General features: G+C 39.5%; 1 protein-coding gene and 1 long non-coding RNA gene across 2 annotated transcripts in view; one reads left to right on the forward strand and one right to left on the reverse strand.

Moving 5' to 3' along the window:
- Positions 1-12,155, forward strand: part of prrc2b (proline-rich coiled-coil 2B) — a 50,517-nt gene extending 38,362 nt beyond the window's left edge. Inside the window, 8 exon segments of the mRNA XM_082169305.1 lie at positions 1,206-1,330; positions 2,160-2,397; positions 5,557-5,721; positions 6,076-6,155; positions 8,361-8,430; positions 8,432-8,443; positions 8,528-8,740; positions 10,447-12,155. Of these exon segments, the coding sequence (XP_082025431.1) occupies positions 1,206-1,330; positions 2,160-2,397; positions 5,557-5,721; positions 6,076-6,155; positions 8,361-8,430; positions 8,432-8,443; positions 8,528-8,731 (894 nt within the window). The 3' untranslated portion in view covers positions 8,732-8,740; positions 10,447-12,155.
- On the reverse strand, positions 10,590-13,141 carry LOC309498544. The gene is made up of 2 exons (XR_014205983.1): positions 10,718-13,141; positions 10,590-10,649 (listed from the first exon to the last, which is right to left on the reverse strand). It is a non-coding gene; the product is annotated as an uncharacterized lncRNA (long non-coding RNA).
- Between the last annotated feature and the right edge of the window lie 1,132 nt (positions 13,142-14,273).

A 14,273-nucleotide genomic window follows, 5' to 3' on the forward strand; every position in this document is an offset into this window, starting at 1 on the left:
CTGTCCTGTCAGTCAAGTAAACGTCAAATCAGCCTTTTATTAACTTTATTTACTTTCTGTTAACATTGTGGTAGTTACGGTTCGTGAAGTCGTTAAGCTCCTGGTAAACCGCGAGAGCACCACAAGTTTATCCTCCATCATCGCACTCTCCGGGCGTTCAAGCAACTAGCTTTCATCATTAAAACGGAAAGCCCGCGAGGCGCAGCAGGCACATAAACAGCGCGCAGAACGCTCACTGGAAACCAATTGAAAATAGGCGCCTCTCACTGCAAAAAACGCGCCAAGTGTGATCGGCCCCATTCACTTCACTTTTGCTATTTAACCAGAGCGAATGATACGAGTGCGCGTGTGGTGTTTGTCAACGCGCCTTTGGAGAGAAGTGAAAGTGACAGCTCGGCTAGTATCGATACTTCAGGAAATTAGTATTGGTACCGTTCAGATATTTCAGTATCGATATTTATCGAAATATCGATATTTTTGACAACACTACGTGTAACATTACTTGTTACATAAAGTAATCTGATTACGTAATTCATGTTACTTGTTACATAAAGTAATCTTATTATGTAATTCATGTTACTTGTAACATTACTTGTTACATAAAGTAATCTGATTACGTAATTCATGTTACTTGTAACATTACTTGTTACATAAAATGTAATCTGATTACGTAATTCATTTTACTTGTAACGTTAGTCATGTTACTTGTAATGTTACTTGTTACATAAAGTAATCTTATGTAATTCATGTTACTTGTTACATAAAGTAATCTTATTATGTAATTCATGTTACTTGTAACATTACTTGTTACATAAAGTAATCTGATTACGTAATTCATGTTACTTGTAACATTACTTGTTACATAAAGTAATCTGATTACGTAATTCATTTTACTTGTAACGTTAGTCATGTTACTTGTTACATAAAGTAATCTTATTATGTAATTCATGTTACTTGTAACGTTAGTCATGTTACTTGTAATGTTACTTGTTACATAAAGTAATCTTATGTAATTCATGTTACTTGCAACGTTACTTGTTACATAAAAAAGTCTAAACTATCAATCAGATGACAGAAGGACTGTAGTAGATTGTTACACAGCAATGATTTTGCTTATGTTGATCATTTAGAGGCCTTAGATATGCATCAAATATGATTCAGTAGTCTTTATAGGGTTGATTCATTGTGTGTGTGTGTGTGTTCAGGCCACCGCTCAGCAGATCCCCATCTCTCTGCACACGTCTCTGCAGGCTCAGGCTCAACTGGGTCTACGAGGAGCTCTGCCCGTCTCTCAGTCCCAGGAGATGTTCAGCTCCATGCCTCCCTTCAGGTAATCACTCGCCACAGGAACTACTGCTACTCTTCTTCACTTTAGAGTTGGGAATCGAAAATCAATTACAATTCTGGAATCGAATAGTTAAGGGTCAGGAATCAGATACTTGTAATAAAATTTCGGTTCCTCTTATCGGTTCCTTTGTGAGCATTTCAATATGACTTTCCTATAAACCATTCAAGTCTTCATGTGTGTCAGTATATTGGGCAACTCTTAAAGTGACAGCAGCCTAATATTCCTGCTGCCATCTCTATAATAACACTAATATTCCTGCTGCCATCTCTATAATAATAGGGAAAGAAATTAGGGATCAGTAAGAATCGATAAGCAGAATCGAAATCGGAGTCTTTAAAATTCAAACGATACCCAAACCCACTTTCCCACTTTGTGGACGCAGTCGTCATCATAAAGACTTGGTGAAAACAACTGATAAATTTGACTGCTTGCATCAATAACTGCTGAATATAACATGCACTAACACTGACATCCAGTCTAGACAAAATAAAAGATAAGCACAACTTTTTTTAGTACTGGGCGTTGACAAATTTCACGATTTGATTTCGATTTACAACTGTCAATCATGGCAGTTTTTCATCTGCTGAAATTCCTTGGAAAGATATTTTTGCTTTTTCGTCAACAGAACAATCCAAAAACACATTAAAATAACATCATGCTCACTGAAGAGATGTGTCTATCCCTCACAGCCTTGCTTCAGTTCACATAAAAAATCAAAGATGGCGCTGCTTGAATAGATTCTGAACTCAAACGCCTCTGATTGGCCGTCGTGTTCATTGGTTCCAATCCTGTTCTGTTGAATCTGTTCCAGGTCTCAGGTGTACATGCACCCGAACCTGTCTCAGCCCAGTCCCATGGTGCTCTCTGGCGGAGCGCCCCTCAAAGGCCCGTACTCCGCCTTCCCCGGCATGCAGCCGTCAGAGATGGTGAAGCAGCCGTCAGGATCCCATTACCAGCCCATGAGCGGGAGCCAGCAGCTCGTGTACGACGGCAACATGAACCAGCCGGGCATGAGCACCTCTCAGCTCATGGACTCTCAGCTCATACAGGCAAGAACCCTGCAGCACACACACACACACACACACACACACACACACACACACACACACACTCATACACACTCACACACACTCATGAACCAGCCGGGCATGAGCACCTCTCAGCTCATGGACTCACAGCTCATACAGGCAAGAGCAGTGGTGTAGTCTACGTGATACGCAGGTATACGCCGTATACCCACTAGAAAAGGCCAAGGATTTGCGTATACCCACTTAAAAAAAGCGTGAGGATACGTATCAACTTCGTTTTGTGTCAGAACTTTCACACTTTCATTCATAAATTCACCCCGTCTGTGTTTGCGAAGCGACGGATCGAATCGCGGAATCCAGTCACAAATGGAACTTGCTATATAAAGCAGAACGTCACGGAATTAGGCTATTTTTGAATGAATAAATCAAAAGTAGCTGCTGTACAATGAATCAAATCTCGATATGGACTAGTGTCTATGAATATTAAAGCTAAAAGAGACTGCAATTGTTCTACGCGTCTCTGGGAATAAGCGCTCAGTGTATGCTCCACTACACACACACACACACACACACACACAGAAGCACGCGTGACTCACGCTCGTGGTGTTTTCAGCGTTTCACTGTATTGAGACATGATGTAGGCTACACATGTGTATTTCATCGCAGAGCTGCTATGAGAGTTACTTGATGAGAATTTCACCATTTCATTTGATAAAACTATCGTCATTCATTCGTTTCATATACACAGAAACTGTTATGTCTTTACGACAACCTGTCAAAATAAAAGTTCTGTATAACTTGAAGAAATTATAACAGAAATATATTACTATTGCACAGAGTATACTTCAGGCCTAATAATAATAATAGTTTATTAAAACACACAGTAGTGTTGTCAAAAATATCGATAATTCGATAAATATCGATACTGAAATATCTGAACGGTACCAATACTCATTTCCTGAAGTATCGATACTAGCCGAGCTGTCACTTTCACTTCTCTCCAAAGGCGCGTTGACAAACACCACACACGCACTCGTCTCATTCGCTCTGATTAAATAGCAAAAGTGAAGTGAATGGGGCCGATCACACTTGGCGCGTTTTTTGAAGTGAGAGGCGCCTATTTTAAACTGGTTTCCAGTGAGCGTTCTGCGTGCTGGTTATGCGCTGCTGCGCCTCGCGGGCTTTCCGTTTTAATTATGAAAGCTAGTTGCTTGAACGCCTGGAGAGTGCGATGATGGAGGATAAACTTGTGGTGCTCTCGCGGGTTACCAGGAGCTTAACGACTTCACGAACCGTAACTACCACAATGTTAACAGAAAGTAAATAAAGTTAATAAAAGGGTGATTTGACGTTTACTTGACTGACAGGACAGCTGTTTCAGTGGTTGCCTAGCAACATAAATGCAGCGCACTGCTCGTTCTGTGTGATGAGTGCTGTGTGCCTCGCGTGTTCGAACCTGAAAAACGCGTTAGTGTGATCGGGGCCTAATATAGCAAAGCACCTGAAAGACCGACACCGGGATCTATATAAATAATTTCGAGAGGTTGGTAACTCTTCTCATTTGAACATTTCTGAAACATTAACCAAGATGGCCTAGTATTGTTGTTGATATGAGTGTGTGTTGTCTCGTTTTTACACCGTAATTCTTAAAGTTAATATAATCGGACTGAGAAATCTTAGACAAGTAGGCTAACGTTAAATATTTTAACTGTGGTCAAATGTAAATTAACTTGTGCTTATTTAACTTTATTCAAAAATTAGTATTTAATTCTGCAATTTGCCTTCATATCTTATCATCAATTTGATTACACAGATACTAATTAAACTAAACTGAGCTATTGAATGACATCTTTGAATTCAATAATGAAATGCCTTTAACTGAAAATGTAATGTTTTATCTTATTATTATACATTACTGACACTCTATCCTCCAATTTGATACTGTTAAGTGCTTTGACACAATCTGTATTGTTAAAAGCACTAATAGTATTGTTTCCGCGTATAATGCACACACGTTTGTGTTTAAATCTGTTCATCAAATAACGTTAATGTATTAACCAGCATTAATGCTTTTGAACCAGTGCACTATTTCAGGACATTTTTGTTCATGTAAAATATCCCTCATTGTCATGTTCTAGACTTGTTATATTTAGCTTTAAATAAAAAAATTAAAACGTAATATTGTGGCAGTTTTTTTCTCCGTGGTATCGAAAATGGTATCGAATATCGATAATATAATATATGTTATATTAGAGTATACTCACTACAAAAAACTAGACTACACCACTGGGCAAGAGCCCTGCAGCACACACACACACACACACACACTCATACACACTCACACACACTCATGAACCAGCCGGGCATGAGCACCTCTCAGCTCATGGACTCACAGCTCATACAGGCAAGAACCCTGCAGCACACACACACACACACACACACACACACACACTCATACACACTCACACACACTCATGAACCAGCCGGGCATGAGCACCTCTCAGCTCATGGACTCACAGCTCATACAGGCAAGAACCCTGCAGCACACACACACACACACACACACACACACTCATACACACTCACACACACTCATGAACCAGCCGGGCATGAGCACCTCTCAGCTCATGGACTCACAGCTCATACAGGCAAGAGCCCTGCAGCGCACACACACACACACACACACACACACACACACACACACACACACACACACACACACACACACACACATTCTTGTACATCTATCTTAATGAGGACATTCATTGACACAATGCAATCTCTAGCCGCTTACCCATCACAACTAAGTGCCTAACCCGACCCCTGACCCTAAACCGACTCTTAACCTCATTATAACCTTATCCCTAAAACCAAGTGTTGACCCTCAAACAGGCCTTTAAAGGCTCTCAGAAACTGAGGACAGGCCAAAATGTCCTCACTTTACTCTTTGTCCTCACTCCAAAGGTCTAAAACTCAAACTGGTCTTCACAAAGATAGATGTACAAGTACTCACTCACACACACACACACAATTTTTGGCATAAAATAAAAATGGATAATTTTGACCCATACAATGTATTGTTGGCTATTGCCTAAAATATACCCATGTGACACAGGGTCACAAATGTCCATAAGGTCTCGCAAGAGTTAAGGTCTATTGACTGTGTGTGTGTGTGTTCAGGTGACGATGCCCATGCCTGGGTCTCAGCTGCGCTACGGCTCGGCCCAGCAGCACCTCATTCTGCCCCAGTCCATCCAGCTCCAGCAGAACCAGAACCTGTCCGTAGGAGCTCCCCGTCGCATGATGCCTCCTGGGTCTCAGCAGCCCATCATGAGCAGCAGAGAGGTGAGAGAGTAAGGGCTGCTGGGAATCATCAGGATTCTTTAGTGTGCATGTACTGGAGCTGCACGATTAATCGCCATTTTGAAATCGCAAATGCTGAGATCATTAGTTATGTGCAGCTCGTCAGTGATGATCGGCTCAGGAAACGCTGAGTTTGAGTCGCTTCTAACGTGCATTTGAAAAACGAACATGCGTCAAACATGAGAAGCATTTATGAACCTCTTGTCCAACAAAAGACAATATTTAATAATATGCTTTTACTCCAAACTCGCTTCATGAGGAACCTTTAATGCATGTAAACATCCCTCAGTGTTCGATGTCTTCCTGTGTGTTATTTACACTGTGTTTGTTCTGCAGCCTTCCCAGATGGACATGAAAGGATTTCAGTTTTCTGATAAGCCCAATCACTCGCCTGGAATCCCCAGCGGCTCCTACAGGTGAACACCTCACACACTCCAGCTGCAGTACAACGGCCTGAGGTCACACACCTTCATTAGGCCTCGTACACACTGCTAAATCCTCACCTTTTAGTGCTTAATCCTGTTCTTTACACCCAGAGTTCAGGCGTTTACACCAAAATTAGCTCAAATCATCTTCAGACCATGGTGGCTAAAAGCAATTTGATTAAAGTCCCGTTGTATCAATCATTTTATTTCTTAACTCATCTTTGATCACCAAAATTACATATTTAAATGTTTTTTCCTTAAATGCTTTAAAATATCTTGAATGTAACTCGACACCCTCGCCTCATTTAGTATGCATGGTTCTATGAATATGCAAATGAGCCCCGCCTCCACTCACTCCCTCATCTCCGAGATCCACTGGTTCACGATCACACGTTGATCTGATTGGTTACAAGGTAGTTTGTGACGTCAGAAACACCAGCGATTTATAGACCCACACCTTAAGAAGAACTGGAATAAATCAAAACCAAATTAAAACTACAGTAGTGAACATTTGAAGTGGATCAAAAAAGTTCATCAAAGTTGTCCTAAGACAAGAACGGGTATTGTTCAAAATTCATGTATAATTTTGATGAAAGGTTTTGATCCACTTCACTTGTTGACGACTGTACTTGAGAATGTTTACAATGCTGTGTTTTTGAGTGTGTCATACATGTAATGGTGCATTTCCACTCTGTGTTCGACTCGACTCGGTTTGCTCTTCCATATTATAGACTGTCTCACACATGAATTATCTTGAATATCTGTCAGCTGTTAAATTTAACTACACAATTAGATAGTGTTGTCACGGTACCAAAATTTCAGTATTCGGTACCGATACCAGTGAAAATCCACGGTTCTCGGTACCAATTTCGGTACCAAAGCTTAATTTAGATTAAATTTACATAATTATATTAAAGTGTATATCACAAAGATGGAAACTGTAGTATTAAAAACACTTTACAATAAGATTCCATTTGTTAGATAACATTAGATAAAATGACCTAACAAATAGTTAATTACAATAGTTATACTGTCGCAATTATTCTCCTTTAGGGGTTAATTTAAAAATACATTTTTAAAATCAAAAGTTAACATTATTTCTGTTAACATTATTTAATGCACAATGAATGAAGTGAACAAACATGACCAATCAAGTGTTTTGTATTAAATAACATTCACAAACATTAATTAATGTTGTAAAAATATATTGTTCACTCAATGTGTTATGTTAGATAACGCATTAAGTGATGTTAATGAATGGTATCTTATTGTAGCATTACCAAACTATACAGGAGATAAAATATATTTTATTTGACTTGACTATACTTTTATTTAATCCAAAACTGTATTCATATTTAACTTTAAAAGGGCTTTTTAAACCTGCTAAGAGTTATCCAGCCAAGAATAAGACTAGAACTGCTTTTCTGACGGACTGATATTAATGACGGCTTTTTATTTCTCATCTCCATAAATATATCTAGTAGTAAAGCTAATGCAAGGGCTAGAAATCAATTAATAGGCCTATGTCACACTTCCTCGTCGTCATGAAGAGCGCAGTTCGCACAAGCGTTTGTACTCCCGTGGCGTCTGTCGTTGCTATACATCCATGAACGCACATGGAAAAGCGAGCGCGCCGCTTCTATTATGAGCGCGCTTGCCGCGCGCCATTTGAAATAACGTATCTGCACGCGCAAAAACATCAGCACCACATCAGCAGCAGCACCGCCAATCGCCATCAGCGCTTTTATGAAGAGGACGCAACTGCACGCGCTTCGGGCATGCACGCGCATCAAGTACCGGGTTTGAGAAAACCTGGTACCGTGACGTTTAAAAAAAAATTAGTACCGACTTGGTACCGAAGTACCGGGTCTTTTGACAACACTACAATTAGATAATACCAGTTTAGCTCAACCAATCACCAAGCAATGCTTCATTTAGTTCAGTCTGTGTGTAAAAAGAGCATTAGCAATTACAGACAAAACACTTCAGCAAAACATGATCAGCTCAAAGTGTCCCAATCATTTTTGATCCCAAATTGTCACTGGTAGTCCCTGTATGAAGAATATTTGTGTATAATGTCAGAGGTTACTTTATTTTGCTCTCCTCACTTACATAATGAACTATAGTTCTGGTGTCTGAATCATTTTTGGTTTGACTGAGTATTTTTTCCTCACTGAGTTGTGTGTTTCCCATCAGGCCCGGTTCGGCCAGTCCGAGTGGGAAAGCCTCTGGCCCGGGAGCGCCTGTCGTGTCTCTGCCAGGGACACTACACACAGCAGGTATTCAGCGCTCCGCCTCCAGCGCCGCGTTGCTTTAGTAAAGCTGATGGTTCATGTGGCCGACCGGTGTGTGTTCTGCGGCAGGTGTCGGGCCCTCAGGGCAACATGGTCATGCACATGAGACCCCCCTCGAGCGGGCCCTTCCCCAACCCCATCCAGCGGCCCGTCATGCAGATCAACAAGACCGTGATCATCCGCTCCCCGCCGTACCCCGGGCAGCGCGAGCCCAACCCCGAGCATGCTGGGAAGGGCCCTGAGGACGGGATGAAGGTGAGCCACCCACTGTGATCATCATAGGTAATTACATTTATTGCTCTTCTCCTTTCTTGTTTTCGTGTGTGTGTGTGTGTGTGTGTGTGTGTGTGTGTGTGTGTGTGTGTGTGTTAGGGCTGCACGATTCATCGCAATAGTAGTAGTATATGCTCCATCTGAACACCATCTGAGTGGGCGTCTAATATACACACACCACATATCCCTGTGAACACCAGAGGGCTGCACACACACACACACACACACCACATATCCCTGTGAACACCAGAGGGCTGCACACACACACACACACACACACACCACATATCCCTGTGAACACCAGAGGGCTGCACACACACACACACACACACACACACTCCATCTGAACACCAGAGGGCTGCACACACACACACACACACACACACACACTCCATCTGAACACCAGAGGGCCTTGTATGGGTTTTTTGTCCTATATTTATATTTAGCAACATCATGTTTTTCCCCGAATATCAGCACGATTGCAGATGGGATATAATGTCATACAACAGTTCAATAAACAATTCACGTAGTTACATTTTAGACATTGTCAGTTTTCGCTCAATTTGGCCGGTGTTTCATTACTGAATCTGTGGCGAGCGAGTCATTGATTCAGTGTGCTTGAATGAATCGCTTGAATGAATGATTCAGTGACTCGTTCAAAAGACAGTGCCTTGCTGCCACCTACTGGTGGTTTTAGTTACATATTTAAAGTTAATAATTTTTCATTCATATTCCAGCTCTGAGCTGCTTTACATAATCTGTGTAAATAAACCTAAATGCCACATCTGATGCAGTTTCAGAGAAAAATATGTTACGGCCACATTGTCGCCTTAAACGTTTGTGTAATACATTTTTTTTTATCAAAATATCTTTCTAAATCTACTTTATTATAATTTTATTTTAAAATGATTTTTATAATGTCTATTCAATGCTTTCCTCATCTAACACAATAATGACGTCATTAATGATTTTTTGGGGGTAATTTCTCAGCCAAAATTGCTCTGAGATTTAATTATTTGGAACATCATGTAATTAGAAAAAATCTAGTATAAAAGTTCTATAAGCTGTTCATAACTAAAAATGCAATGTTTTGTTGTAAATTAATGGCTGTATTTTTATTTGATTGTTTTACAATTAAATTGTTAAAGTTTTATGAACTCATTTCATAATACACCACTTTTGATAATAAATGTATATTAAATCCTAAAACACAAAATTAAGGAAATTAAATCTGAGAACAAACAGAAGGTGTTCTACTGTGTGGTGTTTAGTGTTCATTACATCTATCAAACACGTGCAACGCATTTCCTTCCACTTTAATGCCATGAAATGATCAATATTGGAACCGAACGTTATGGAAGAAATATGATCTCGCTCAGCCCTAATCTTTATATTTTACTGTGGTTGTTTTGAATGATATTCAGCACTTATTGAGGGATCTCAACTAACATGCAGTAAAAATAAGTGTGTAATTAAAAACATATGGACGATTATGTCATTATTTTAATGGACTAATATAATGTATAGTGTGAGTGTGACCTTCACTCTGAGGGATTAGAGAAGCCAGTGTAATGATGCGATGCTTAAACTTAACCCTGCTTGATTCATCATGTGGTTGATCGTGTATGTGACCCGGTTCAGTGCTTTCATCAGTGCTTTGACTCGTTGATGTTGATGAAGTGACTGTAAAGGTGTGTGTGTGTGTGTGTGTACAGGCTGCCAGTGATGTCAAGAACTCTTCAGTGATTCCCAGAAGGCCACAGGTCAAAGCTGCTCGAACCAGAGCCATCAAACCACAGCCGGTCCCAGTGGAGGAAGGCAAAGCCTGATTAATGGACCTCGTGATCACATGACCCGGCTCTCTCTCTCTCTCTCTCTCTCTCTCTCTCTCTCTCTCTCTCTCTCTCTCTCTCTCTCTCTCTCTCTCTCTCTCTCTCTCTCTCTCTCTCTCTCTCTCTCTCTCTCTCTCTCTCTCTCTCACCGGACTGACGCACAGGATCACCAAACCCACTAATGAATTGGAACACATTAATAAACATCACATAGAGAGATATGAATATCTATATATAAATGTATACTATATATATATAAATAGACACAATAGTTTTGGACTCTTCTCCGCAGACTTTTCAAGATCAGCTTTATTTATTTACATTTTATTTGTCATTTTTTTCAAGTGAAGAATAACGGTTAAAAAAAGTGGCAAACGAACCGCCGGTTGTCTCTCTCTCTCTCTCTCTCTCTCTCTCTCACTCTCTCTCTCTCTCTCTCTCTCTCTCTCTCACTCTCACTCTCTCTCTCTCTCCATCGAAGTTTGCAAACAGAAAAACGAGAAGTGCATCTCTTCTTCCAGCTCATGCCCCGCCCACATTGCCAAACCGAGCCAGATGATTGGACTCCAGGTTTTGATTGACATGACAGATCAACTTGAGCAGCTGCAGTGCGAGGCTTTAGTCATTTTTTACTGGGTACCATGGAGTTTTAACTTCCTTTAATTAATATATATATATATATATATATATATATATATATATTAGTAATCATGCATATTTGCTTTATTATTATTATTAAAGAACACGTTTTATTCAATAAAAAAAGTTTAAACCCAAATTTGAGGACATTATTGGAGCATCTTTGCTGAACTCTTGTTTTCCTCTGCTTTCATGTGTTGTGGAGCTGCAGAGTAAGTGTTGTTGATGTGTGTGTGTGTGTGTGTGTGTGTGTGTGTGTGTGTGTGTGTGTGTGTGTGTGTGGGGAAGCGCTTGCTCTCGCTCTGAGAGGATCTGTCAGTGTGTGTTCGACTCGTAGAAACCCTTTCTCTTCTGCTTTGAGTTCCAGGTGTTTGGTCTCGTCAGTCACAGCAATAAACAACCTTTCTGTCACAATCAGGGTCCAAAAGAGTTGCTCTGTTGTAGATGTTGCTGTCTCACAGGGATCATGATTGAAATACCAAGTCTTGTTTTGCCAGATCTCCGTCACACTACGGCTGTACAGAACTATGACATCATCAGCACATGTTCATGCATTCATTCGTCTTTGATATTGGAGCATTAATGCGACTCGTCCTTCTCTCTCTGGGTCACTTGTTCTGGGTCACTTGTTGCACATTTGAAATGCCTTTTTAAATGATTTCTCCAGTGCTTATGGTTATTTCAGAGGGTCATTTGCTTGATTGCTGAATATCTGTACAGACTCATTATTGCCCTTTGGCTTTTTTTTGTTAGACTTGTATTTAAAGGGCCAGTGATGGATTTACTCACTTTTATGTTTATTTTTAGGGGTCTGTTTTTTGTTTTTTTTCTCCTGCAGATATTTATCACTCAGTGTTGTTTATCCTATTAAATGTGTGACCATATTTGCCCTTTTATTGGAAAATGATCTCAACAAGAGAGAAATAAAGCAGATTGTGCTTTTTTCAAAGACGGATCGTTGTTTGTATTCCCATCAACCGTGTGCAGTCCCATCTCTTCACTGAATGGATGGCTTTTATAATTCTATATAATTCCAATGCAACTTACTATAGTAAAAATATATGTAGGGAAACATCTATGAACATTTGTAATGGTGATGTAAACAAATACAATTTCATTGATTGAACGTGTTTTAACTGATTCACAGAAATTAATCAAACTTCCCAATTCTAGTTCTGTTAAATCAAGCAGATTCGAGAAGTAAAGGAGTAAAATGAATCAAACAAACTTATTTCATTACTGTATGATTCAGGGTTTTTTGAACGAATCTCTTGAAAGAATGATTCAATGACTCATAAAAAACTTCACTTGTTTTACCACGGGATGAATCCGCGTTTTTGGACAAATCTCTTAAATGACTCACTCATAAAGATTTGTTTCATTATGGGATGAATCTGCGTTAACTAATATCTTGAATGAATGATTCAATGACTCACTTATAAAGATTTGTTTGATTACTGAATGAATCATCAGCTGTGTCTGAAATCGCTTCCTATCCACTATATAGTGCACTGTTTAGGGTGTCGGCCATTTTGTAGTGGTGTCCGAATTCTGAGTGAACGACATCATACCCTACATTCGTTCACTACTTTTACCCACAATCCTCTCTGAATTCGAGTGTACATCCGATGTACACTTGCTGAGACACTATTTCCCACAATCCAACACGATAAGGCGATAGAGGGCGAATGAAAAATAAATATGGCGGGCGGCAACTTTTTATAAATGTAAGTGTAACTTTCTATTAATTAAAAAAAACTTTGTAAAGATATTTTGAAGCGAAATGATACAGGTTTATTTGTTGGTACTCTAATTACTTTTTAGACACTTTTAGTGCTGTAACTCTTAAATTTGCAGTTGTACATAACATAAATTGATCGATTGGTTTACCTCAGGAGTAAGCTGAAGGACACTGACTGGAAACCCCGCGGAAGTAATGTTTAAATAACGGAGTTTTTTTTTTTTTTACAGTTCTATATTTGAATAAACAAATGTGTTGTGTAGTGTTTTGTTCTCTTTTATTTTCACATATAAATGTAAAAAGTAAATAAATATGACAAGCAAGTGTTTTTATTATCTTTTTTTTTTTTTATCAAATAATGCAATGAACGTGAAAAATACATACAATTGTTACATAATTCATACAGCCAAATAAGGAAATATTAAAGATGGGTAGGTAATGTTTAATCGTGATAATTATGTCAGCGTCTGAATTCGCTCACTCATTTTCGTTCACTCTTTGCTGTTGTAGTCACTGCTCTTCACTATGTAGGGATTAGTGAATGAGTGAACGAGTGGGCGGTTTCAGACACACACATCTTGCGTTTTTTAAAATGAATATCTCGAATGAATGATTCAATGACTCACTCATAAAGATTTGTTTGATTACTGAATGAATCTGCGTTTTTTTAATGAATATCTTGAGTGATTCAATGACTCGAAGCGGCGCTGCGCGGGTTCGCGATCTTTAAACGATTAATCACGCAGCTGTATTCAGCAGCCATCTGCCAAATCATTTCAAATCAAACATAAAATTTGATTGGTATTATAAACTTTATTTTGCACAAATAACGATTATAAAAAAACTCGACTCAAGTTTGTTCCCGCCACAGTTCAGTCGCGCATCGGCTGAGTGGAAGTTCCTCGACACCGAACATTTAAAGGGACAGTAACCTGACAACACACAAACCTGCGAGGTTTTCTGTTAAACACAAAGAAGGTATTTTGAAGAATGTTGGTAACCAGACAGTCTTTTTTCCCTACTGTAGTGAACTGGGGGAAAAAATGAATTGAACTGAATCCAAAACTTATTTTTTTAGACAAATCCAAGACCTACAAAATAATGTTGTTTTTTATGCTCATCTTTGTCAGTGACCCGCATTACACATGAGATTTACAGTTTTACAGTTGGCAGATGCTTTTATCCAGAGCAACACACACACACACACACACACACACACACACACACAATTGCAAAGATCTACACACAGTGTGTGTGTGTGTGTGTGTGTGTGTGTGTGTGTGTGTGTGTGTGTGTGTGTGTGTGTGTGTGTGTGTGTGTGTGTGTGTGT

This window comes from Leuciscus leuciscus (assembly GCF_965113295.1).
Source record: "Leuciscus leuciscus genome assembly, chromosome: 5".
Classification (NCBI taxonomy): Eukaryota; Metazoa; Chordata; class Actinopteri; order Cypriniformes; family Leuciscidae; genus Leuciscus; species Leuciscus leuciscus.